This window comes from Notamacropus eugenii, chromosome 1, assembly GCF_028372415.1.
Source record: "Notamacropus eugenii isolate mMacEug1 chromosome 1, mMacEug1.pri_v2, whole genome shotgun sequence".
Classification (NCBI taxonomy): domain Eukaryota; kingdom Metazoa; phylum Chordata; class Mammalia; order Diprotodontia; family Macropodidae; genus Notamacropus; species Notamacropus eugenii.
The window spans coordinates 137,234,762-137,261,422 of record NC_092872.1 but is presented as its reverse complement, the minus strand read 5'-3'; the positions used below and the strand labels follow the sequence as shown (position 1 = coordinate 137,261,422).

The following is a 26,661-nucleotide window of genomic DNA, read 5'->3' as shown; positions in this document are numbered from 1 at the left end:
GTGACCTGGGAGGATAGAGTTGAGATAAGGTTCAGTAGCACATAAAAAGGTAAATGCTCAGATTTACTCCCAGTGAATTAGAAGCCCTGTCTGGGGACTCTGTGCCCCAAACTGTTGCTTCTTCCTCACCTTCATTCCCCGGTAGTTGTGTGTCCACATAGTGATAGAGGAGGATTGGTTTAGGAACAGTGGCATCTAACAAATTTAGGGAATCGGTTTGCCCAGGCTGTGTCCCCAATTAAATATCCAATTGAAGGAATATTACTTAGCCTCTTGGACCTTTAGTTTGTTCTTTTGTCGCATGAGGAGGTTGAAATAAAAATCTCTGAGATTCTGGTCTAGCACTTAAATTTTACAAGGGTTATTGTTTGTTTTTTATTAAAGCAGTTTGATTTGAAGTAGTTAATCTTGTGCATAATAAATAAAGTTTTACAGAAGTGAAATAAGGAAAATTAGCATCATTAACTAGCCATGTAATTTTAAAACGAGAGGTTCATTGCATACAGATATTTTAACCATTTGTGCTTTGTAAATTTTATTATCTATCTACCTAACAGCTATCTTGTCAGATATATCATTTGGATGGCTTACATTTCTTTAGAAATAAATAAACTGTAACTTAGTTGTTTTAGGCAACTAGGTGACAGTGGATAGAATGCAGGTGCAGGAGTCAGGGAGACCTGAATTCCAATCCAACATCAGACACCAGCTGTGTGATCTTGAGTGAGGCGCTTAACTTTCTGTTTGCCTCAGTTTCCTCAACGGTAAAATAGCTTATTAATAAATGGCACCTACCTTTCCAGGGTTATCATAAAATCAAATGTTATCCTATTTCTTAATAAATACTTGTCCTCTTCTCTTCCCTTGTTCTGTGCCCCCTTCTGACCTCTGTATTCTTAGAGTTTTGCTTTTGTTCCTAATGAAGTTAAGCGTGAACATGTGTACTTTAAAATTTTACTGATGTATTTTGTTTTTTTATCACCTTCATTTCCCAGTGTAGCCCTTGTCTATTGTGTTCTTAATCGCTATCTCTAAAGCAGGATGGGATAATGCTTTTTAGAATAATGCTATGAGAAGAAATGAAAAAAGGTATATATCTTGGTAGGAAAAAGGAGCTATGTTAATGTTATATTTTTTCAACGATAGTGAATATTACATATTCTTCAGACATTGAGAAGCAGATTCAGTTTAATTAAACATATACCATTTTAGAATAAACTGAAAGGGAAATTCATATTAACTGAATGGAGATCTTAGTTTCAATTCAATTGCTAAGCCTTTTATTTTTGTTTCTGTTCCATGATAATTTTTGAAGAGAATAGGCGAATTTTGACCAAATTTGTGACTTCAGTAAAGGGTGCCACTGTATATTTTAAGTTGAACATTAACATGGCTTCTGTAATTAGGAAAAAAGGCAATAAAAAAGTACAATAATAGAAATGTTAAAGTATTAGAAGGTAATGAGAATGTTTTAACAGAATCTAACATCTTTGTAAACCTATAGTATTTACAGTAGGATAAAGCATGTTTTAAAAATATTTTGTTTTGTCTTTTTAGGACTTCCTTACAATTTCCCATGACTCAATGGACTCCTGATTGTAACAGACTCTATACCTTAAAAGCGGATATGAAGAGTGAGGTATCTTCTGATGCACCAAAGACACAGGAGAATCTGAAAGGGATCCTCTTGCACCCTGAGCCCATCGGGGCGGCCAAAAGCTTCCCTGCAGAAGTTGAGATGATCGCTAGTAAAGGAGAGAATGAATTCTCCCACTTGTGTGATGATGCTCAAAAGCAAGAGAAAGACATGAATGGTAACCAGCAAGATCAAGAAAAAGGTATTGTTGTAAGGAAGAAGCGCAAGAGTCAGCAGGCTGGCCCTTCGTGTGCCCAGAACTGTGTTGTTAAAGACAGCCAGGGAATGTTAGCACTGAGGCAGCACCTAGAAACGCAGAGCGATGAAGACAATGAGTCCTCTTTTAGTGACTGTGTTTCCTCCCCTTCATCCAGTCTTCATTTTGGAGATTCTGACACAGTAACATCTGATGAAGACAAGGAAGTATCTGTTAGGCACTCCCAGGCAATGTTGAATGCTAAAAGTAGAACTCATGCTTCTCGGTCACAAAAGTGGCCTCGGACTGAGACAGAATCTGTTTCGGGATTATTGATGAAAAGGCCCTGTTTTCATACTAATTCATTAAGGAGACTTCCATGTAGAAAGAGATTTGTGAAAAATTCTTCACAAAGGACACAGAAACAAAAGGAGAGAATTTTAATGCAGAGGAAAAAACGGGAGGTCCGGAGAAAGTATGCATTACTTCCGAGCTCTAGCAGTTCTAGTGAGAATGACCTCAGTAGTGAATCTTCTTCTAGCTCTTCCACTGATGGAGAGGAAGACTTATTTGTGTCAACCAGTGAAAACCACCAAAATAGTGCAACCATTCCCTCAGGTAAAACTAAGATTCTGTTTACTCAAGTGAGTAAAAAACATTGGAGTAGCTGAATTGCTAAATTTTACCTGTGAATATATGTTTTTGAAAAGGAATTTTAGCGTGTTTTAAAGGTATCAGGGGATTAATAATCATGGACTGCATTTTAATATTCAGTGCACTGATATGTAAACATAATAGTTAAAAATTGTGAATTATGCTCTAAGGTAGGCTTGTATATTTTTCTAGTTTTTATTTCTTTTAATAAAAATCTTTATATTTTGTTTTTATACCCCTGTCATTTTGAGGATGACAGGGGAACTGAGTATTTTTTTCTTACATAGAAAAACCGGGAAGCAAATCAACCAAGACGGTAAAGTGACCTTGTCAGATGATGGATGCAATGTTTCTGTGTTTTGTTTTTTTTTTAAGATTTCTCAGAATTTGGCTTCCTTTTAGTGATATTTTAATTTACGTTGTTGTTGTCATTGTGCATATTGTTCTACAGGTTCTGCTTATTTCACTCTGCATGGGGCAGCTAGGTGGTGCAGTGGATAGAGCACCAGTGCAGGAGGTCCTGAGTTCAAATCTCACCTCAGACACTTGACACCCACTAGCTGTGTGACCTTGGGCAAGTCACTTAACCCCAATTGCCTCATCCTAAGCCATGTCCAGTCATCCTGATGAATATCTGGTCACTGGATTCAGATGACTCTGGAGGAGAAGAGAGGCTGGTGACCTCCACAGCCCTCCCTCACTCAAAACAAAGTCAAGTGCAAATCAAGTCATTATTTCTCTGATGGCATGGTCTTCTTTGGCAACGAAGGACGAACACACACATTTCATTCTGTATTAGTTGATACATAACTTACCATAACTTTCAGTTACTTGTATTATTTCTTAATGCAAAATAATATGGGAATGAATTTTTAATTGCATTTAATAACTGCCTGTGGACTGCATAAAATAAGGAAAACAATGGAAATTGTGTGGTGTTTAGTGCATCTTGAATTACAAGACCATAAAATATGTAACTTGGTAAAGAACAATTAAGATTTTATTTTTCCTCTTTAATTCCTCTTCAGAATATTTTCAAGCACTCTTGTATTTCCTTTAGATATTTCTTCCAGCCAGACTGTAAACTCCTCAAGGGCAGGTATTGTTTATTTCATTTTTGTCTTTGTATTTATCCCCAGGACCTAGCACAGTGGCTGGCATATAGTAGGGGTGTAACCATCCTTGTTGATTAATTGACTTTTAGGAATTAGGTTCCATACATTTCAAAATTTATGTATTATCACTGTTTTTGTTCAGATTAATTTTTTAGCTGTATTGTAAGAGCATTGTGTAACTTATTTACCATAATTAACTGAAATAGAATTTTGTGGAGTCTTTTGTGAAGTGAATTATCAATTCATTAATGAAAGTTGGACCTTGGGGAGCTATTTGCCGTACTGAATCAGAGTTTTCATATACGTCTCTTGTATCTCACTCCAGGCTTACAGGAGGGTACAACTTAAAAAATGTAAATGAAATTGAATAAAGAATAGAACTGCTATCCTTCCTGGACTTACTTTAATTTAATTGCTAAAATGGCAAACTGACAAACAAATGTCAGTTTTCATATGAATATCAGATGATATTATAGCATTCTCCTGCTGCTGCTTATGTGACTCTGAGTACTTTCCTGCCTTGTTTGACATAGCAGGAGGAGGAGACAATTAGGTGGTCCAGTTGACTAAAGTGCTGATTCTAGAGTCAAGAAGTCCGGAGTTCAAATTTTGCCTGAATTGCCTACTGTGTGACCTCAGGCAATTTAACTTAACCTCTCAACCTCAGTTTTCTCATCTGTAAAATGGAAATAATAATACCCAGAATTGTTGTGATCAAATGGGATGATATATAAAAAGAGCATTGTAAGCTCTAAAAGAGCTATAAATAGAACTAGCTACTATTATTATCATATAACAGTCTCTGACAAGATACTATGTAATTGCTTGAAAGTGATTAAAGACAGTGTAGAGCTATGTCTTGAATTCATCAGTGAAGGGATTAATTCCCAAATATACATTCACTTAATTAGTCCTGATTGTTGCCTCTTTTTGTCCCAGATCTGGATTTGTAGCTTTTTGTAGGTTTTTAATAGCTCCCATCTCTGTGGATAGGATCTTTATTATCGTTTCTCCCTTCTTATCAGTGCTGTTAGTCTACTTTTATGCTGAAGCAGCTAGCCCCTTAAAGGAAAACTTCTTTAGGTTTCAGGTATGCCCCATTATTGTTCCACCTTTTCCCACCTTCAAAACAATTTTTAAATAAGAAAATTTCCTTTCCCTAAAAGCCACATTGAAGAAAGTTTTCTCACTTAACTCTTAATTAATCCTTTCCTTGAATAAACACATTGACTGGCTGGCCTAGGGAGATATATATTAAATACTTGTCTGACTACCTACCATCCTTTTATTCAGGGAGATGTTAAGTGGGGAAAAGAATAATTAAGGATCATAGGCCCATAAATTTAGACCTGGAAAGAACGTTAGGGGATTGTTTAGCTCTACTTTGGGACAGGAAGTTATCTCACTTTTAAAGGCAAAATCCCTGTCTCCATCTGGTCTGGGAAGGAACTCAGTCTTAAAAAGCTCAAGGCTTGACTTATACTAATAAATAGGTAGTAGGTAATACCTTTTTATGCTTTGTATATGAATTAATACATAGGTACAGATGCTCTTATTATTTTTATTTTGGCTAACGGTGTTGCAGGTGAGATCCCTGTTAATGATTGGGAGTGGAAAGCTAGCCAACATGGGCCAATATATGACCCATCTGATGGAGAAAAGGCAACTTCACTAAAGGAGGCTTAAGTATATCTTAAATATCCGTATTTAAAATATATACAAATTATTTTTGTTAAATTCTTTTATCTACTTTTGTTAAATTCTTCTGGTATTGAAATAGTATTGTTTTCTACTAATATTAGTTGCTAATATGGAGTATTCCAGCCACATTATGGGTTAAGTAGATGTTTGTGGTCTATTCTGGGAATCTTAACCATTTATAACATTGTTGCTATGGGAAAATGCGTTCCAAGTTCCAAACAGCCAATTTATAAATTAACTTTGGGAACGCAAACCATTGGTAAGTACACAACTGACTACCTGTATTCTGGATATTTTTTTTTCATCTGTATATATTGCAAGTGACAAGCATTATCTCTGGAGACACAAATCCAGAGATTCAGAATTGAAAAAAAATATCTATTGGGATGTTCTGGTTTTATCTGCATATAGAGTCAAGTAAACAAATATTTAGCATTTTCAAGGAGTCAGAGACACATATGACTTGGCCCCTGCCCTCTCGGAGCTTAAAATCTGGTTTAATTGATGCCATTAACTGTGAAAAGCTAATGATACAAGATTTAAATAGCATTTCATCAGTAGAGTAAATGTCAGAAGGCAGTGCAGAATTAATTCAGTAAACACTGTTTCAGTCCCCTGCAGGATCTTCAAAATACAAAATATAAAAGATGATGGCTATGATTATAGAGCTTACAGTTTAGTAACTGTAGATATTACATACCCAGATAACTAAACACAAAAATGATATTGAATAAAAGGAATATGGTGATTGTCTAATTGAGAAAATACCACCTAAAGTCTAGAGAGGAAAAGCTCACTCACCAAATGGGTAGGATTAAAGACGTTCTAAAGGAGCAAGTGGTGTTTAAGCTGGAGCTAAACATATGGGTAAATTTAATAGCCAAATAAATGGTAGAAAAAGATAGCATAGGAATTTAGAAGATTGAGAAAGAACATTGATTTCCATGAGCTAAAATGGTTTTCTTTTACCACTATGAATTTATAAAGTAGGGCCTATGGGCCTATTGTGATTTATTTCTAAGTTTATTATTTAAAGGGCTTATTATTGTCTCATGTAGTTATGTTTTATAGATTAGCCTGACATTCTTAGCTTTCACATATCTTAACGTTGAATATTAGTTGCTAAAAAAAAGCTCCCAACATTTTAGGAAAAACCTTTGTATGTGGTTCAGAGAGGTGATTATTTCTTTTAACCATTATCCTTTTACCTAACCTTGAAAACTACATAGAAGTTACTCTTTTGGGACTAATTTGTTTATAGAGTGGTCATATAGGAAGTACTTGATTTGAACATTGTGGAGGAACTCTGCCACTTGCCATTTATTCTTGCAGAATTGAGGAATTGTAGATGCATTAATTGAAGTCACCTTTCAAAAAAATTTAGAGAACGCCCAATTATCTGTTGCTCTGGATTTTAAAAATTATTTTAGTAGCTGTGGTTTTGTGTAGCTGTAGTCTTGTTCATCAAAGCTGCTAGCTACAAATTAGCATTTTTCCTCTGATCTTATTTATAATTTAGTGAAATTAACCTGTGTATAAGGTTAAAACAAAACTTAAATATAAAAACCCAATTCTTTGGAAGCCAACTATCCAAAAATTATTATCATGTCATGGTGCCATTAAAAAATTGGTTCATTCCTTCATATATCATTGAACTTTTGACTTTGTTTGAAAGTGCAATTGTTGCCACGTTTGGTCTCGTAAGTAACCAAGAAGAAGAAAACTCAAAAGAGCAGAGATTACTGTGACAGAAGAGAAAAATAATGAAGCCAAAAAGAACTCATGCAGGTACTGTGTTTATCATACTTCAGTAATTATGTTATTTATAGGAACACATGGATGAGCCTTCTCTAGCATATGAAGTCAGGAATGGGATGGCATTTGTTCTGCCCATTGATGGAGGGCACAATAACATTACAGATTCATTGATACATTAAAGTTACACTGCAGCTATTATTCAACCCCACCTACACAGAACTCATTAGAAAGAAAATTCTGCTAAGCAGCCCAAATGGATGTCATAGGATGAACTCATGTATTTTGCTTAATTCTTTGGTGAACTCCTTACAACTGAACCACTTAGTTCCAAGTAAATAGCAGATTAGAAAAGAAGGCTTCTTCAGGCAAAAGCATAGCAATGATGAGAAGTGATAATTGATAGCTATGTAGAAAGAAAAGAAATGAGGTGTTTTAAAAAAGACACAAGGACTCAATCAAAAAGCAGAGCATTGTGGAATCATTTGGTATGGGGTCACATAGCCTTATATACTCATTAAACCCAAAGGCATCATTGTTACAGCATATTATAATTGATGTTACTAGTAATCCTGAGTCATCAAGAAATCTTTCATATTTCATAAACTGTTTCATAGACAAGGAAGCATATAAATATATTTAAAATGATGTATATCCAAACTGAAAAGCATTTTAACATTGAGAGGGGCGACTCTTTCTTTGATTGAACCAATTCATTCTCCAAGGATGCTGGAGCCTTGAAGTTTTGCTATTAATCCATGTTGAATATTTCCTATTATTAGGGTGATTGTAATGAATAGGCAAAATGTATGAAGAAAATAAATTTTTCTTTTTTATATGATTAATTTTTTTAATTTTCAACATTCACTTCCATAAGATTTTGCGTTTTAAATTGTCTTTCCCTCTTTGCCTCCCCGCCCAAGATGGTGTGCAGTCTGATAAAGCCTGTGCTTATACATTCATATTAAACTTATTTTCACATTAGTCATGATGTAAAGAAGAATTAGAACTAGTGGAAAGAATCACAAAAAGGAAGAAACAAAACAAACAAAAACCAGAACAAATAGTGTGCTCCCACCTGCATTCAAACTCCACACTTCTGTCTCTGGACATGGATAGCATTTCCATCATGAGTTTTTTGGAGTTGACTTAAAACCTTACATTGCTGAAAAGGCTGAGTCTAACGAAGTTAATCATCACAGAATGTGTCTATAGCTGTGTACAATGTTCTCCTGGTTCTCCTCACCTCACTCAGCATTAGTTCATGTACGTGTTTCCAGGTTTTTCTTAAGTCTGCCTGCTCATCATTTCTTATAGCACAATAGTATTGCCTTACTTCATACACCACAGCTTGTTCAGCCATTCCCCAGTTGATGGGCATTCCCTCAATTTCCAGTTCTTTGCCACCATAAAAAGAGCTGCTGTAAATATTTTTGTACATGTGGGTCCTTTTCCCGTTTTTGTAATCTCTTTGGGATATAGCCATAAAAGTGGTATTGCTGGATCAAAGGTTATGTACTGTTTTATAGTCCTTTGGGCATAGTTCCAAACTGCTCTCCAGAATGGTTGGATCAGTTCACAACTCCAACAAAATTTCCCACATCTTTAAGATCATTTTCCTGTTTTCTTATGTTAGCCAATCTGAGAGGTGTGATGTGGCACCTCAGAGTTGTTTTGATTTGTATTTTTCTAATCAGTAGTAATTAAGAACATTTTTTAAGACTATAGTTAGCTTTAATTTCTTCTGAAAACTGCCTGTTCATATCCTTTGACCATTTATCAGTTGGGGAATGACTTGTGTTCTTATAAATCAACTGTTATATCTATATCTTAGAAATAATGCCTTTATTAGAGACACTGGCTGTAAAAATTGTTTTCCAGCTTTCTGTTTCCCTTCTAATTTTGGTTGCATTGGCTTTGTGTAAAACCTTTTTATTTTAATGTAATCAGTCATCCATTTTGTATTTCATAGTGTTCCTTCTCTTGTTTGGTCATAAATTCTTCCCTTCTCCATAGATTTGACAAGTAAACTCTTCCTTACTCTCCTAATTTGCTTATAGTGTCAGTCTTTATATCTAAATCATGTATCTATTTTGACTTCATCTTGGTATAGGGTATAAGATGTTGGTCTACTATGCCTAGTTTCTGCCATACTTTTTTCCAGTATTCCCAACAGTTTTTGTTAAATGAGTTTTTATCCTAGAAGTTGGAGTCTTTTTATTTATCAAATAATAGATTACTAGAGTCATTGACTGTTGTGTCTTGCATACCCAAACTATTCCACTGATCTACCACTCAATTTCTTAGTACCAAGTAGTTTTGATGATTGCTGCTTTATAATAAAATTTAAGATGTTGCTGGCAGGACACCTTCCTTCACTTTTCTTTTCATTAATTCCCTTGATATTCTGGACCTTTTCTTTTTCCAGATGAATTTTGTTACTGTTTAAAAATGAATTTTTCAAGAAAAGAATGCCATCCCCCAAAACTGTAATGTTCCTTAACCATAAATGGTTATATTTTTTGTGATAAAAATACAAATGATTTTTTAATGAATACTTTCGTTTTGCAATTCAGGTCCTTTAGTGTCCAAACTTTTAATTAGCTTTGTTCTCATACTGATCATTATGCAAGATAATCTGACACAACCCTGGTTATTAGTCTTAATGTAACTCCTGGCATAAATACATGGAGTTTAACAAAGCAATCATTAATAAATTTCATTAGATCTTGCTATGATAGACTATTGTATATTCCTAATTTGAAAAAATAGAGTAGATTTTTAAAGTAATAAATTCCTGGAATTTCTGGGATGAAAAAAGCCTTTTGAGGTAAAAAACAACTAGCAAGAACTAATAATCTGATAAAATTATAAAAAAAAAGAATTAGCTTATCTTTCTTTGTGTAGAAGCATAAATTCTGGGGCAGAGCACTTACTCATTGTTCCTGGTAGTTTTCTTTGATTGGTTCCTTAACTTAAATGGCAAAGTCAGTCAATTAGCATTTATTTTATGCCTACTATGCTAAATACTGGAGAGATTTAAAAAAGGCACAGATAGTCACAATCTAATGGGAGAGATAATATGAAGATAATTATGTATAAAACAAGTTGTGGGACTTTGGCCGAGGCTTGAAGAAACACTGGGAAGGTAGGGGGCAGAGATGAGGGAGAGCATTCCAGGCATTGGAGACAGTGAGTGAAATTGCTTATATTCAGCAGATGGAATATAGCTTGAGAGGAACACAGTAGACCAGTGTCACAGTACTGCAGAGTACTTGAAGAAAGCATGGTTCTAGAATCATCAACAAGCATTTATTAAGCACCTATGAGGTACCAGGCATCGTGCTAGGTGCTGAGCACAGAAACACAAAACTGAAACAGGCCCTGCCATTTTAGAGGTTACTGTAGCTGGGGAAGGCCACATGTATACATATAATATATACAAAAGAGATACAAAATGATAAAATGGAGGGAGAGAAGCACTTGAACTGAATCTTGAAGGATCCTAGGAATTTTTAGATGAGGTTGAGAAGAGAGTGCATTGTAGGCATGAAGGACAGTCAGTGCAAATACACAGTGCTGTGTATAAGAAAAAATAAGAAGAAAAGTTGGGCAGTTTCATTGTGCATGAAAGGATGCAATGTGAAAATAAGGTTGTAAAGGCAAGCTGGATCCAGATTGTAAAAGGACTTTAAATGCCAAACCAAGGAGACTGTTTACTTCCAGAGGAAATAGGGAAGGGAAAAAAACACCATCAAATTACTTCGGCAGATAATTGTAGTGGGGGAAAATTTGGTCTATTGCAGTAGTCCAATTTAATTCTTAGAGAGTTTTAATTTTTATTTTTCTTCATCTGAAGTGTGCTGCCTTGTAATTTCCATCCACTAATTCCAGAGCTGTTCTTTGGAGCACTACAATGTATTCCCTCTTTCATGTCAGTCAACTTTACTGTGTGCTAGGCATTGTGTTAAGCTTTTAAGCACTTTGGAAGGCCTTTAAAGACTTCTTTATGTCTTTGCCATTGACTACTGGCACAGGCTTCAGCAAATTGGTTGACCTATCTGAGTTTCAGTTTTTTTCTTTAAACTGAAATTAAACTAGGTGACCTTTTAGGACTTTTCCAGTTGCAGTTCACTATGATCCTAACAGTCTTTCTTAGTCTTCTTAATTCAGGTTATCCATTGAAGATACCCCAACTTTCTGCACTATTTGTGGTGTCTCAAATCTTTACCACCCTGACCACTTTCCTTGGAACAGAACAGATTAAGAGAATTTCTGAATTGAAAGGGACCTCAGAGGCTGCCCAGTGCAGCTCATAGTTGATTTAAAAATTCATCTTTTCTGCAGCTAATCCAGTAAGTGGCCATCCAACCTTCTCTTGAATACTTTTCTTCAAGGTGAATCTCCTAGCTCCCGTTCCATTTCTGGATTAAATCTAATTGTTAGGAAATTTTTCTTTATATTGAACATGGATCTTCTCTGCAACACTGCTTATAGCTGTCCTTCTGGAATCAAGCAGAAGTATAATCTTTCTGCATGATGATTCTTGAGATAGATGAAGATGACTGTGATGTTCATTTTAAAGTCTAGGATATACAAATGTCTAGTTTTGTCACTTCATTCTAAAATAATATGATCTTGTGCCATCTGGGTCATCTTTCTTTGAATACTCTTGTTTATCTTGCTTCCTAAGAACTAAACTGAAAACAATGTCATACATATGATCTAAGACAGAATATAGTGGGACTGTCATGCTTCTAGTACACAAGTTGTCCCATACTTTTCTGTATTCATCATGTCCATTGTTTCGTACAGCACAGTAATATCCTGTTACTTTCATACATCACAACCTGTTTAGCCATTCCCCAATCTTTCGTTTTCTACGTTGTTCACAATTCTTTGCTACTACAAAAAGTGCTGCTGAAAATTTTGGTTCACATGGGACCTTTTTTCATTTTTAACTATTATTTGACCTCCTTGGGGTATATGACTGGCAGTTGAATTTCTTTTCCAAAGGATATGAACATTTTAATAATTTTATTTGTATAATTCTGAAAGTGTTACTTCTAATGATCTGGGTGCTACATTTATATTATTATGGGTTTTAAAGAGCAGTTTCATCAAACTTTTCTTATTGTACTTTTTGCTAAGATTACAAAACTTAGTATTTGTGCCTTTTTCATGTGAAGTGTAGCTAAGTTTTTTGTCTTATATTGTACTTTTTGGGGAATGAATTTCTTTGATAAGTTGAAGACAGAAGACTTGATATTTTTCCTGATGAATTTCATATTGGGTGTTTTAGCCTATTTTTACAGACTTTTGAAGTCATCTTGAATCTTGATTTCATCCTTCACCCCTAATTTGTGGATCTGAGTTTAATGGTTTCTTGCCTCAGAAAATGTTGTAAGATATTTGTTGTGCCATTTAAAAATCTTTCTGGCCATGTGCCCATTCTGTTTTCTTTATTTTGTGAAAGGAGGAAGTACCAGAAAAGCACCCCCACAAAGGATTAATTTTTCCTTTCATCACAATTTAGAATGATTGCTTTCGAAAATATCTAAAATTGTAATATTGAGGTAAGGAGAGACATTCTGTCATAGTGAATAGTAGATTGGTCTTTCAAGCAGGAAGTTCTTGACTAAAATCCTTTATGTGACATTTATTGACAGTCCAGTAGTGGACAAAATAAAATTTTCTCAGTTTGGTGTAACTGCTTATTAATGTATTTTAAACATCTGTTTGTAACAGTTATCTGTCAGTCATGACATATATATGTTTTTTAGGTACATTTCTGGATGCTTCAGTGTAGGAAGTTACCAATGTCTAAAGAAGAGTCAGTGAAATTATTTCTTTCCATGTTTGTATCCTATTTTTAGTATCTATTTTAGGGTTTTCTTTAGGATTTCTGTGATGGAGAGAGAACTTTATCTGTTCAGAAGATAAGGCATACCTCAGAGGCATAGACAAATGTATTTCAGGGTTAGTTATGTATATTTAGACAAGCAGATAATTAATAGAAGCTTGTGTCATAGAAACATCTCCCACTCAACATATACAAAATGGAACTCATTTTTTGTTTCTTTCTCCCACATCTTCACATCTCTGGTACTTGCTTGATTTTGTTGAAGGTATCACCATCTTCCCAGGTTGTTAACCTTGGTATTATCTTCCACTCCTTTTTCTCTCTTTGTACATATCGGATAGATACTCAGTTGTCAGATTTTGGCATTTTTACCCATGGGTCTCACGTCGGACGCCTTCTTCACTCCCACAACTATTACCTTGTTTAGAACCTCACCACTTCTTGCCTAAATTATTATAGCAGTTTTCTAATTGGTTTCCCTTCCTCAGGTCTATCCTCATTCTAGTCAACCTCCACCCTGCTGGTTAAGTGATTTTTCTTTACTGGCAATTCTGATTATTTTACTCTCTGACTTCATCGACCGCAGTGGCTTCATTTTTGCTTCTTGATCATATAGAAAATCCATTGTAAAGACCTTCACAATCTGGTCCCAACTCACCTTTCCAACTTCTTTGGACATTATTCTTCCTCCCATACTCCATAATCCAACCAAAGCATCCTCTCTGTTCTTCACACAAATACCTTCGTCTCTTTGAGTTGGTCCTATGGTTCCACATACCTGAGATGCATTGGCTCTTCTCCTCCACCCCAGAGTTTCTCTCTCTTCCTCCAAGACATAGCTCATATGTCACATACGGTTGTGCTCATGTGCTGTATCCTGCATGAAACCTTATCTGACTTCCCCCAACTGCTAATGCCTTCACTCTCAAAGTACTTTTAACTATTTTGTATTTATTCTCAGTATGTTTATATGTGTACTTGTCTAGACCATTAACGGAAGGTCCATGAAGTAGGGTTCGATTGTATCTGTATTTCAAGGTCTTGCACAATGCCTGACATGTCATAGGTGCTTATTAAATACTTATTGAATGAAATGATTTATTGATAGTCTTGTATGCATTCTCTTTTTTGGGCTCTTAGTCTTATTATCTTAAATTTGTATTAAAGAGAAGTAGCAGAAATCAACATCTGAAAAGTATAGGTTACGTAGTGTTTATTTTAAACACTGACAGTGTGAAATACCATTGATAAAAATAATTGTAGTCTACTTTCATTTTCACATCAAGTTAGTTAAGATTATCAGTTTGAGTTTTTAATTTGGTTTTAAGGATTGATATTTTTTAGTATCAAATTGTAGAATTTTTAAAGCCTATTTATTCACTGAATTTTAGGAGTAATGTAACTGCTGCTTTTCATAAACTGCTATTGAATGGCAAAGAATATCAGTGGATTTATTCATTTGCCTTTTACTTTTGATAGCCCCACCACAGTAAGTACATCCCTGAAAACATGTATGGAAATGTCATTTTTGTAAATCACATTTTAAATGTTCTGGGATTTGAATCCTTTGTTGACCAGAGATGCTGTATTTGCTGTGACAAAAGCAAAACATTGGGATTTTTTTTTAATGCATAGCTAGTTAAAATGAACAGAGCTAGGATTTTATTTTAAGAAAAAGTTGCTTTGTATAAAAGAAATTATGGCCAAGATTTTTGAAAATTCTCGCCTAATAGACTTTAAAATTAAATACCTTATATACAGTCTGTATATATACTTAGGGGGCACAACATAGAATGCTGGGTCTGAGAGTCAGGAAAATTAATTTTCCTGAGTTCAAATTTGGCCTCAGACATTTACTAGCTGTGTGACTCCAGGTACATCATTTAACCGTTGTCTTAGTTTCCTCATCTCTAGGAACTGGAGAAAGAAATGACAAACCCCAAATTAGGTCATAAAGAGTCAAACACGACTGAACTACCAACGACAACAAAATGGTTTTTATGTTAATGCTTTGTTAAAAGCTTTTTGTTTTTAAACAAGCACTAGTTTACTTGTGGTGAGGTAGGTAAAAGCCCTTTTCATGTTTTTTTCTCTAGGCACAATAATTTGTGTGAAAATGCCTACACTGAGTCAGGATAATAGTCTCAGGTTGAGGTACTTTGTAAGGCCACAGTGCATATAAAACCACAAGATAGATGCTAGGGTCTTTTTGTGCAGTATTAATCAGAAAGTTTAGAGCATAGTATTCTTCTAAATCTGCCACTGTAAACGCTGTCATTTTCTTATTTTTCTTTAGCAGATATTTCACAACATTTTGATGATTTTTCTGGAATGTTTATGATACTTTGAGCTTTCTAAACATACAATGTATTTTCATAATAATAATAGCTAATATTTATATAGAGCTTATGCCAGATACTGTGCAAGTGTTAACTCTTAATCTTTTAAATAATAGGAGTTATTATAACCACTTTATAGATGGGGAAAATGAGGCAAATAGGTTAAATGACTTGCTGGGGGTCAAACAACTAATTAAAAAGTGTCTGAGCTTGGATTTGAACTCAGGTTTTCCTGACTTTAGGTCCAGCATTATACATTGCTCCACATAGCAGCCCTCATCTAGAAAACAAATTCTGCTAGTTTTATTCTTTCCAATCAATATGTGAACCTTACTAAAGGTTTTTATGAAATTTAAGGGTTTTTTTAATTTAATTGAACAATTTTCAGAAATTCAAAATAAAATGAGTATAGAGAACAAAAATTTTAAAATAATATGGTTTTATGGCTATTGACCCTTATCTTTGGGTGTTTATTTTTTGTTCATTTATTCAACAGTAGGATTTCCTTAATTCTGCTGTGTGCTGCTATTTGAGAAGCTTTAAGAGATGCAAAAAACGGTAGTGTGCTCCCTGCTGTGTTAGATTTTATGGGGGAAAATACTACTTCTCCATTTAACTCATAGCAGCAACCTGTAGGGTCCTAGAAGCTCAATAGTCCCTTTTTTTTTTTTTTTTTAGTTCAGGTTAAATGTTTGCTAACCATTGAAAGCCTGTAAGCAATATTTCAAACTAGTTTTTCCTGAAGCAGCAGTCACCATGTGGTTTCTGTCTCATGTTAGGGTTGAGAGAAGCTGATGTTGCTTTTTATTGTAACTTTTTAGTACTACAACTTGCCATTCTCTTTTATAGTTCACCAGACCAGAAAACAAACAAATGTGGTATCCTTTTAAAAAATGTTTTCTGAGAATGAAACCACATACTAATATTCCAGGTATCCTAGAATGAAACATTCTGTCTTGTTGAGAATAATGTGATAAGCAGTCCTAGTGCTTTTTGTAGCCAAAGAAATTTCGCATATTGTTATTAAATTGATCAGCTCCTCAGTGTTTCCAAAGTAAATTTCTAAAACCTAAATTATTCTTTCAAAGATTAACAAAACTTTCAGAATCCACAAGAAAATAAAGAATTATTTTAATAATAAACCTTAAAGTTTGAAAATTAAATTGGAAAAAGTGTTTCAATAGGAAAGAATATTCTAAACTGATGTACTCATTAACAGTCCAAAGAACACTGATAACTGATAATTTTGTTTTTGTACATTTAAATGAGCTGAATACTTATGTTATAAAACCTTATGTCCCTCTCCCCTTTTTTGCCTCCTTGTGTATTTTAAACTCTGTGTGTGACATTTATTGTATCTCCATTAGTATCTCTTTTTCTTTCTGAAGTTTGCCTTTTCTTCATCTTTTTGTTTCTTCCCCCCTCTTCCTTTTTCACCCTTTGCCCCTCCTCTTCAGCAGGTTATTTATCCTATATAACTGATGTTTTTAAAAGAAATACATATATTTCTTGAGTAAAGTTTATGTTTCTTGTTTTTAAATAGACAGTTGAATGAGAAATTTTTCATATTTTTATCTTTATAGTAAGAGACTTCGTTAACTTGCTTTTTTATCCATGGAATCCTGGAATCAGCATATACATCCCATCCATCCTTTCTGATAGGTTGTTGGAAGTTATATAAATATGTTAAGATTCGATTGACTTTTATATGAACAGAAATCTGAACAGGTGAAATTCTGGATAATCTGATATCCTAAGTTCTGCCCTCCTGCTTCCTAGCATTTCTTTCATTAACTCTACTTCCAAATCCAGGTTCTAGCTTGCTATCGTACAGACTCAGGGTAAGGTCCTTGACCTTCCAGATACTTCTAAGCTCCAAATGGGTAGTGGTTAGATAAATAAATCAGAATTGTACCATAGTTAATGTTCTTCCTCAGCGATTTTTAACTCAGACTAAAATAACTCTTAGACTACCTGTTTTGTGCAGTTAAGTTTTACGTTTTCTTCCCAGTCAGGATCCAGGCTATTTTAGCAGGGGTGTAACTGATTTAATGGTTTAAGTAATAATGCCAAAGTAGAAGGATTGCTTTAAAACTTCTGCATATATGCTACCATATACGTACAGTATCATAGATTTATAGCTGGAAAGGATGTTATAGATCATTGAGCCTAACCCTCCCTCCCATTTTACAGAAAAGGAAACTGAGGCTGGAAAGGTTAAGTAACTTGTTCAGAGTCTTGAAACGCGTTCATTTCTGAGGCATGGTTAAAATTCTTGTCTTACACCAGGTCTAATCTCTCACTTTGCCATGTTGCATCTAATAGTTTCTAAGTATTTGGGAATTGCTTGTGGCAGGTGCAAATTCTCCTATTTGAAAGGAAATATAATCAAGAATATGCCTTTGTAGCCACATAGAGGTTTCAAAATTTATATTCATCCATTGCTGAATTGTTAACAAATGTACTTCAGTTTTATGTTAACTGAACTATAGTCACCAGGACCAAATTGGTAATAGTATATTTTTTTACAGATAAGCGAAGAATATTTCATGTTAAACTTTGACTCATGTGATTTAATTTGTTGTAAAGGGTATACTTGATATGATAAGGGAAGTCAGTTTACATTTTTATTTTAAATCTTTCTCATTGTTCCATTTTCCCCATCAGAGCCTAAGTCAGCATTTGTTCATGGACTTTGATTTTTCTCATGTAGCAGGAAACCAAAATGCTCTTGTGTTTATGCATGGAAATCTAGTGTACCATGTTAGTGTAAAACTGTATAGAATGTAGGCCCTTGGGCTCTTACTCTTGTTTTATTGCCATGCTAGAAAATGGAATCTTAGTGTTCCTCATTTCTGTGCCATTTGAAATTATGATAGAGCTCCCATACAACATTAGAGGTAAAAGTTGATTCTTGGACTACAGGACTTCATGTTTCCCTCATACTGTATCTTTAACTAATGCATTTGAATCTTTCAGGTGTACCAGATTTACTATTTAAATATAAAAGGTCTTATCTCAGGTTTCATTTGGGAATATTTTGTTTGTTGGAAATACCTCACTAATTTGATACTTAAAAATTGTTTTTGTTTGGGAAATAAGATGTCACACATATGTGATTGATTCTTTTAGTAGACTGACCTAGTTGTGGTTCAGTATCTAGCCCTCAAAAAACACAACAAAACTTTTATTCAACTATATTCTTTTCAAAACTTATAATTAGCTTTTTTTTTAAAGAAATGATTAAAATGAAGGTACTTACCTTGTCAGAAATATCTTTTTCAAACTTTCATTTTTGTTCCAGGAAATATTGATGAGGATGTTGTGGTGATTGAAGCATCCTCCACTCCGCAGGTCACTGCCAATGAAGAAATTAATGTTACCTCAACTGACAGTGAGGTGGAGATTGTAACAGTTGGTGAAAGCTACCGGTAAGAGTAAGAGTAAACTGTCTTGATTATATAATATGTATGTAAGTAGAAATAAATGGATACAAAACTAGTGTTCTGGATGCACATAAGTAGATAAATTGTTCGTAGTTTAGTAAAATTCAATTTGTTTTCTATTAACAGCATATTTATATTTAGAATTAAATTGGATAAGTGTAACTTTTTAATCTTGCAGTACTCTTTTGTCATTAAGAATAACAAAATGTGGATTATTAAGTATTGGAAAATGTATATGAAGTACTGCAAAGAAGAAAAAAGAACTAGAGTAAAGACTGGTGATGATATTTGGTGTTTTTTTGTATTTTACATTGTTAGTGGTTTTAATTTTTAAGGTTCTGTTTTTAGTGGGCATAAGTGAATACTTGTTTTCATGAAAAGCAAGACAATAATCACTAGCTTGGACAAAGTCTTAATAAAACTCCAAAATTTAAAAAGTGAGGAATTCCAAAATTCAGAGAGAGACAGCAGATAAAGGAAAACATTTGAGTGAAGAGAAGAAGTGATATTATCATCTGAGTCTATCATAAATTATTTGGAAAGGAGAAAATAAGATGAGAAGTTCAAGAAGCCTGTCAAGCCAGGCTTACAGGCATGGTAGTTCTGGGGGTGGGGTGTTGTAGTAGTCTAGGCGTCTGCTGTAATTACCTGTTCAGAACAGAGCTGGTAATAAATTCCTTGCTTGATTTAATGATTGTTTCATTCTTTAAAAAGTGGAGGAACCTCTCAGTGAAATGACTATTTTAGATCTGATTAAAATCAACAAGAAAGAAGTAGATGAATTAGAAATGAAGAAAAACTTGGAGAGATATGAACACTCCATATTAGAATTTGTAATAAAGGAGAGTCATGTACCTAAGGTTTGGAGAGAACAAATTTTGACATTTTCAGGGAAAAATAGACTCCTACAGATTAAAATCCTGATCAAGATTAAGCAAAAACAACTGATGCAGAGATCATAGCTAATAGTATATCCCTTTTTATGATAATGTTCAGTTATCATCTCTGCAGAGATGATTCCCAAATCTGTATATTAAGCCCTAGTTTCTCTCCTGAGCACCATTGCTGCATCACCAGCTGCCTTCTGGACATCTCAAATTGAATTTCCCATAGGGATCTCAAATTAGCATACTCTAAAGAAAATTCATTATGTTCTTTACCTCTCTAAATTCTTTCCCTGTGCAGCTTTGTCAGTACTGTAAAAGGTACCGCCATCCTCCCAGTTATCCAGGCTCAAAACCTAGCTGTCCTTGACTCCTCACTCCCTCTCACTAACCGTATCTAGTCTTTTGCCAAGTCGTGTTGATTCTGCCTTCATAGCTTCTTTCCTCTGTGTCCTTTTCTCTACACTAACAAAGATACAACCCTTATTTAGTTCCTCATCATGTCTTTCCTAGACCATTGCTTTAGCTATCTGGTTAGTTTCCCTGCCTTGCCTTTTCCCTATTCCAATCCATCCTTCACTCAGCTGTCAAAGCATTTTTTCTAAAGTGAAGGTCTGTTCAATGAGCTCCATTGGTGTCCTGCTACTTCCAGGGTCAGATATAAACACCTTTGTGTGACTCTTAAGGCTCCATAACTGCCTCCTTCTTTCCCTGCTTTTTTTTTTTAAATAGCATTTTATTTTCCCTCAATTATATGTAAAGATAATTTTAGCATTCATTTTTATGAGATTGAGTTCCCAGTTTTTTTCCTTCCCTCTTCCTTTTCCATGCTTTTTAAACTTTATGTCCCTCCACGTATTCTGTGTTCCAGCAACACTGTAATTTCTGTAATTACCTGTAATTTCTGGAACAGGAATACTCACTGCCATCTGTTCTCTCCCTTCCTTGACTTTGTTCTCGTTATCCCCCACACCTTGGAAGGAAGGAAGGAAGCAAGCATTTATTAAGCTCTTACTATTAGCCAAGTACTATGCTAAGCCCTGGGGACACAAGTAAAAGCAAAAAAAAAAAAAAAAAGTTATTTCTCTGAAGGAGCTTTCATCCTAATGGGATAAGACAACACACAAAAGGGAACTCAAAAGGAGGTGTGGGGAGGATGAAAGTAACCGGTACAGTGGGCATAGTTGTAAGTCCAGAAGCCAAGAACAGTGTCAGAAGGGAAATTAAGGGCAACTACAAAATGGAGGTTTCAGGAGGAGCTCCCTCTTGGAGATGGAGACATGCCTTTTAATGAGACCCTCCATATTGTGAAGGCCACAGGAATGGTGGGGAGGCCTCTAGAATTCCAGAGAAATTCTAGAATGAGACCACATGTTTTGGAAGTCCTGGAACCTGAGAGAGCCTAGGGAGGAATGAAGGCTAACCTCGGCCCCTTCTTCTACCCAGTAGTGTAAGACTTCCTTTCAGTCTCAGCTCAAATCCCTTCTATTCTAGGAGGCCTTTCCTTCTTCCTTCACTTGAAAGCATTAGCTTTCATCTTGAACTTTCCTGTTATTTACTGTTTTTTCCATTAGAATATATACTCCTTGAGGGCAGAGACTTTAGTTTTGCCTTTCTTTGTTTCCCTAACCCTTAGTACCAGGCCTGTGCTGGAGGGAGTAGTTAATAAATGTTTGTTGACTGATATAATTGATGTTTTCACTAATATTCCTTTTTGAATGAATAATAAATGTAAAGGAACATTATCATGTGGAGTTAAGTTTTTTAATTCAGTGTGTTGAAAATTAATAGTATCCAATCTTTAAAGGTCCTTGTTTAAATGCAAAGCTTCTTTAAAAGTTTAGACTATAGCTTTGAAACCGACAAACTGACCTTTATATTTAACCTGTTATCAGCTCTTCTGACCCCTGAAAGTTGGTCTAGTTCTTATGTATGTTCTCTTATCTCTAAAGCAGGACCTAGATGAGCCTAATTTTATTTTCAAGTACTGTAGTTCTCAACCACTCTCACCTGTAGTGGTAAGAATATAAATAGTGTTCTCTTTTCTGGAATCCTGAATCTTTATGTGTATACTGTTAGATATAGTAAATGAATTTCAGTCATTAGCTATCATATAAATGTTTTATCAAAACCACAGTGAATGTTTCAAGTAACAATTGAATCTTTTCATCCCTTATATTGGTTTGTCCATACCACTGGTGAACTCAGTCATTGCATTTACTCTTTAATGCATTCTGATTTTCCTTAATCATAGGTTTGTCATCTACTAGTGGAGGTCTTGTGGGAAGACCTTGCCTGGTAGAATTTATAAGGAAAAGGGGGTATTTAACTTCATGATGGTCAAACTAACAGATTTTTTTCAATTTGAACCTGTAAATCACATTAATTTCATCATAGTAAAATTTAATTTTTAAAGGTCTCGTTCATCGGTTGGACACTCCAGATCTCATTGGGGCCAAGGCTCAAATTCTCATACTACCCGGCCGCAGGAGCCACGAAACCGTAGTAGAATTTCTACAGTTATACAGCCCTTGAGGCAGAATGCAGCAGAAGTTGTGGACCTTACTGTGGATGAAGATGGTAGGTTGGAATGGTGTCAGTACATTTTTACGTGAAAGGAATGTGTTTGAGCTGAAAATTCCTTTAGTAAGTTAGTAGAAATTTGGGCATATATTTGTAGAATTCAAAGGAGTTATCATCTTTCCTGCGTATGTTATGATTATGTGTATGTTTGAGATGTAAGACTGTACCCAAATTATGAACCAACTGTGTGTTGAAAGTTTATATTGTAGAGATACTTCCTCTAGAACCAGTGGTATAAATATTAACTTAAAATTATGATATTAATAAAAATATGATACAAAAAAATTCATGGTATAGATGAAATGTATAATGTAGGAAAGAATACAGTTCTTAATAAGTAGTAGTTAAATAGAAAAATGAAATTAAATGGTTTATTTTTAATGCTCATGTTTTAACATATGGAAATTTAAATAAAAGGGAATGAAAAGATATGTGGGAGTTTTGAAGGATTTTGAAGAGGAGAAATTTAATCATCTTCAAGAAATTTACAAATAAACTTGGGACACCTTACTTATGAGCTGGGAATTGTGATTTTTTTTCCCCTACTGCATTTGCTTAATTTTGTCAAGTCAGCAATGCTAAACATTTACTATAGGGTAAAACTGTTACGAATTTTGATAGTAAAATGAAGATAAACACAGATGACACTAGTAAGATATAGTCTTAACTCTTTTTTCCTGACATTGTGTAACATTGTTGCTGCGCTTTGGTTTCCTTTGCCTCCTCTCAATTGTGTTGCTCTGACAGGGCACAAGGAATTTGTGCCTATTTACTGTAAAATGACTGTGGCAACCTGTGTTGTCAGGCATTTTATCATAAAATGAAATTCAGAGACATTTTTACTGTAGCAATATTTTACTAATTATTATTCATTAATTATTGTTGATTATTAATATGGGAATTCTTTTTGTGATACTCTCACTTTGTATTACCTATTAAATCTTTTTCCCTCCCTGATTCCTTGTAACAGATCAGTGGAGTTAAACAAATCACCACATTAGCCATATCCAAAAATGTGTGACTTAAATTCTTCACCAATAATTATTGCTACACAAAATGAAGTTCTGGAATCTTTCTGTATTCTTTTTCTTTACATTTTTATTGGCATTATGCAAATTATTTTCTTGGTTCTGCTTACTTTGCTTTCTTTCATTTGATCTTATTGCTTAATTTTAGGGCATTTTTCTTTACCATATGTCTATGTACGTGTGCTTTGACAGAATTTATATTTCCTAAAATGGTATGGTTATATAACTAATCCATTAGATGTCAATTAACAAAAACATTTTTAGCCTCCCTTAAAAATTCAGATCATTTTTAAAAATTAGAAATAATAAATTAATATTTGATGCTTCTTCATAGAACCCACAGTAGTACCAACCACCTCTGCTAGAGTGGAATCCCAGGTGGTGAGTTCTTCCAATAACAATTCGAATGTGTCTACCTCAGAGCAGGCCTCTGAAGCTACTTCAGCAGTCTCTAGTACCCAGCCCTCTGCAGTGTCAGAAACTGCTGCTCTGCCCAGCAATAGCTCTGCTGCTACTGCAACAGGAGGTATGTGAAATGCACTAGTGTTCAACTTCTTCACTTTATTTTTTTAATAAAATACATTTAATTGATTTTGTGAATAAAAATATTGGCACTGTCTTAAAAATTGAAAGAAATTTTAGTCATGTCAGGATGAGACTGTTATATTGTAACAAACTTCAGTCTTGTTGGACAGTTATAGTTATATTGGAAACAGACTATTATTAGGGATTTAATGTTAAAGAAATATGTTTTCAGCCAATGACCAAAATATTTTATCTTAACTGACTCACTTTTGTCTTTTTGTCCACTGTACTTTAAATAAAGAGTTCTTGCAGCATAGTAAATGTTTAATCAATTCTGGTTGTTTACAGAAGCATTTTCAGCTGTCTAAGAAAATTATAATAATGATATTTAAGAGTGTGCTCAAAGATTAAAGGAAAATTCTGGTCTATCACAATAAAAATAAAGAGTCCTTAAGAATAGGCATGCTTCCATAGTTTAAAAAGATTTGATATTTCATACTGAGATATAGTATAACTGGTTGTGATTTGGAAGTAACCTATAATTTCTTTGATTTGGGTGCAATTAGCCTTCAATGCCACTCCTATGCTATGCAATTTTTGTCTGTCTTCAGATAAATTTTTCATGAGGGGATCCCTCAAATATGATGGGAACAGAAAGGGGTATTGAATTTTAATTTACATGACATCATGAGGGCTACCGCTCAATGTCATTACTTCACCAACAAACACTACACTGTCAAGTATATACCTTTTTAAAAAAATTTATTTAGTATTTTATTTTCCCCCAGTTACATGTAAAAACAATTTTTGACATTTGTTTTTAAAACTTGTTTTCCAAATTCCCTCTCTTCCTCCCTCCTCTCATTGAGAAGACAAGCACTTCAATACAGGTTATATGTATGTAGTCATGCAAAACATTTTAATATTAATTGTGTTGTGAAAGAAAACATGGACCAAAAATATAAACTCAAGAAAGTAAAAAAGCAAGTAAAGTAAAAGTGAAAAAGTATGCTGTAATCAAACACCATCTGCTCTTTGTCTGGAGATGGAGAGCAGTTTTCATCATAAGTCCTTCAGAGTCCTCTTGGAGTATTGCACTACTGAGAATAGTGAAGTCATTCACAGCCAGTCATCTTACAATATGGCTGTCATTTAGTACATTTCACTTTGCATCAGCTCATGGAAGTCTTTCCAGGTTTTTCTGAACGCATCCTGATCTTCATTTCTTGTAGCACAGTCGTATCCCATCACAATCAAATAGCACAGTTTGTTCAGCCATTCCTCAGCTGATGGGCATCTCCCCAACTTCCAACTCCTAGCTACCAGAAATGAGCTGTTATAAATATTTCTGTACGTATTGGTCCTCTTCCCTTTTTTTTATCCCTTTTTGGATACAGACCTAGCCGTGGCAATGCCAGGTCAAAGGGTATGCCTGGTTTTGTAGCCCTTTGTGCCTAGTTCTAAATTGCTCTAAAGAATGGTTGAATCAGTTCACAGCTCCACCAACAGTGCATTAATGTCTCATTTTTCCCACATCCCCTCCAACATTTGTTATTTGTCATTCTCCTTTTTTGTCTTATTAGCTAATCTAATAGGTATGAGGTAATACCTCAGAATTGTTTCAGTTTGCATTCCTTCAGTCAGTAATGACTTAGATCAGGCCTTCTTAAACTTTTTCCACTCACAGCCGCTTTTCACCTGAGAAATTTTCATGTGACCCTGAGTATATAAGTATATAAAAATAGGTTTACTAATCAAACATTTACTGATAATAAATCATAAAGAAATTTATTTTAACACATTTACTTGGTATATGTCTATTTTGCCATTTATTAAAGATTAAAGCAAGTTTGTGTACTAATGAGAGGGATGTGCTTGTTTATTTTTACGTAAAGAATTCAGTCTTGGTGGAATATGTAATATTGCAGGACATAGAGTATCTCCAGCATTTTCCAGAGTTGAACAATATTTTTATTTTATAATTATCAATGCTGAGAATGCTACTTTGCATAAATACATAGTACAAAATGACAGAAGTATGTGTAGGGCCATTTCAGAAATCGTTGGAAATTCTGACCTAATCCCAAGCCAAAATCCATTTAACAATTTTGTATGTACAGTAAAAACATTGCAGTTCATAACATACAATAGTCTTGATCTATGCCTAGGTGTTGCTTGGTGTGATGGCATGTACAGTGCATAGTGCACATGTGTGTTCAGAACCAAGGCTGCAGTGAATTTGAGTGATGCATTATGGGCAAGGGCTGCCAATAACACCTCAGATACATTATACATTTGATTTTGAATAAATTTTTGGTTGTTATGTGTTCACAAACCATTTACTGTTTTCAAATTTTTCTAAACCCCCACATTCAGTTATGCAAACCACAGTTCAAGAAGTGCTGTTCTAGAATACATCCTTCTCAGATTAGTCTCCTCGTCTTTATTGGAATTAGCTCATCTAGACAGCCTTTAGTTTACTTGTTTTATCCCTTATACAGTCAGGCCTCAGTATCCCTTACTATAATTTTCTTTTTTTCTTTACCACCTTTATATGGGTGGGATATAACTAAAGGAAGTTTTGCTTTCTCTCATGAATATTTGTTTTTGTTTATACAGGGTATTCAACTTTTTTAGGAGCCTTTGTTGCTTTGTAAAATGCCGTTTAAGCCCCCTAGCTGGTGATCCACATCCTTTTCCACTTTTTCTGTTTACTTCGATTTCTGGAATTTTTTGTAAGGTGACAGATGCTTATACTTCTACCTAGACTGAGGCCTTTAGGTTTGGAGTACAGTGAGCCCTTGAATAAATTCAGGGGGCCATAAACTTGTACGAGAAAAAATTTACATTTTTGTTTTTGCCCACATCTACCTGGAAGTTTAGTAGTTTCTTCAGTTTTAAACTTTTAAAAATCATTATTCTGAGAAGGGATCCAT

At 34.6% G+C, this 26,661-nt stretch overlaps 1 protein-coding gene across 10 annotated transcripts in view; it reads left to right on the top strand.

Annotated features, from left to right (window-relative positions):
- Positions 1–26,661, top strand: part of RNF111 (ring finger protein 111) — a 138,466-nt gene that overhangs the window by 72,054 nt on the left and 39,751 nt on the right. For all 10 annotated transcript variants that reach the window (XM_072615649.1, XM_072615640.1, XM_072615653.1 and 7 more), the window contains 4 exons: positions 1,558–2,450; positions 18,564–18,690; positions 22,006–22,169; positions 23,535–23,726. In XM_072615649.1, coding sequence (XP_072471750.1) covers positions 1,577–2,450; positions 18,564–18,690; positions 22,006–22,169; positions 23,535–23,726 — 1,357 coding nt within the window. In that variant the 5' untranslated portion in view covers positions 1,558–1,576. The remainder of the gene's footprint in view (positions 1–1,557; positions 2,451–18,563; positions 18,691–22,005; positions 22,170–23,534; positions 23,727–26,661) is intronic.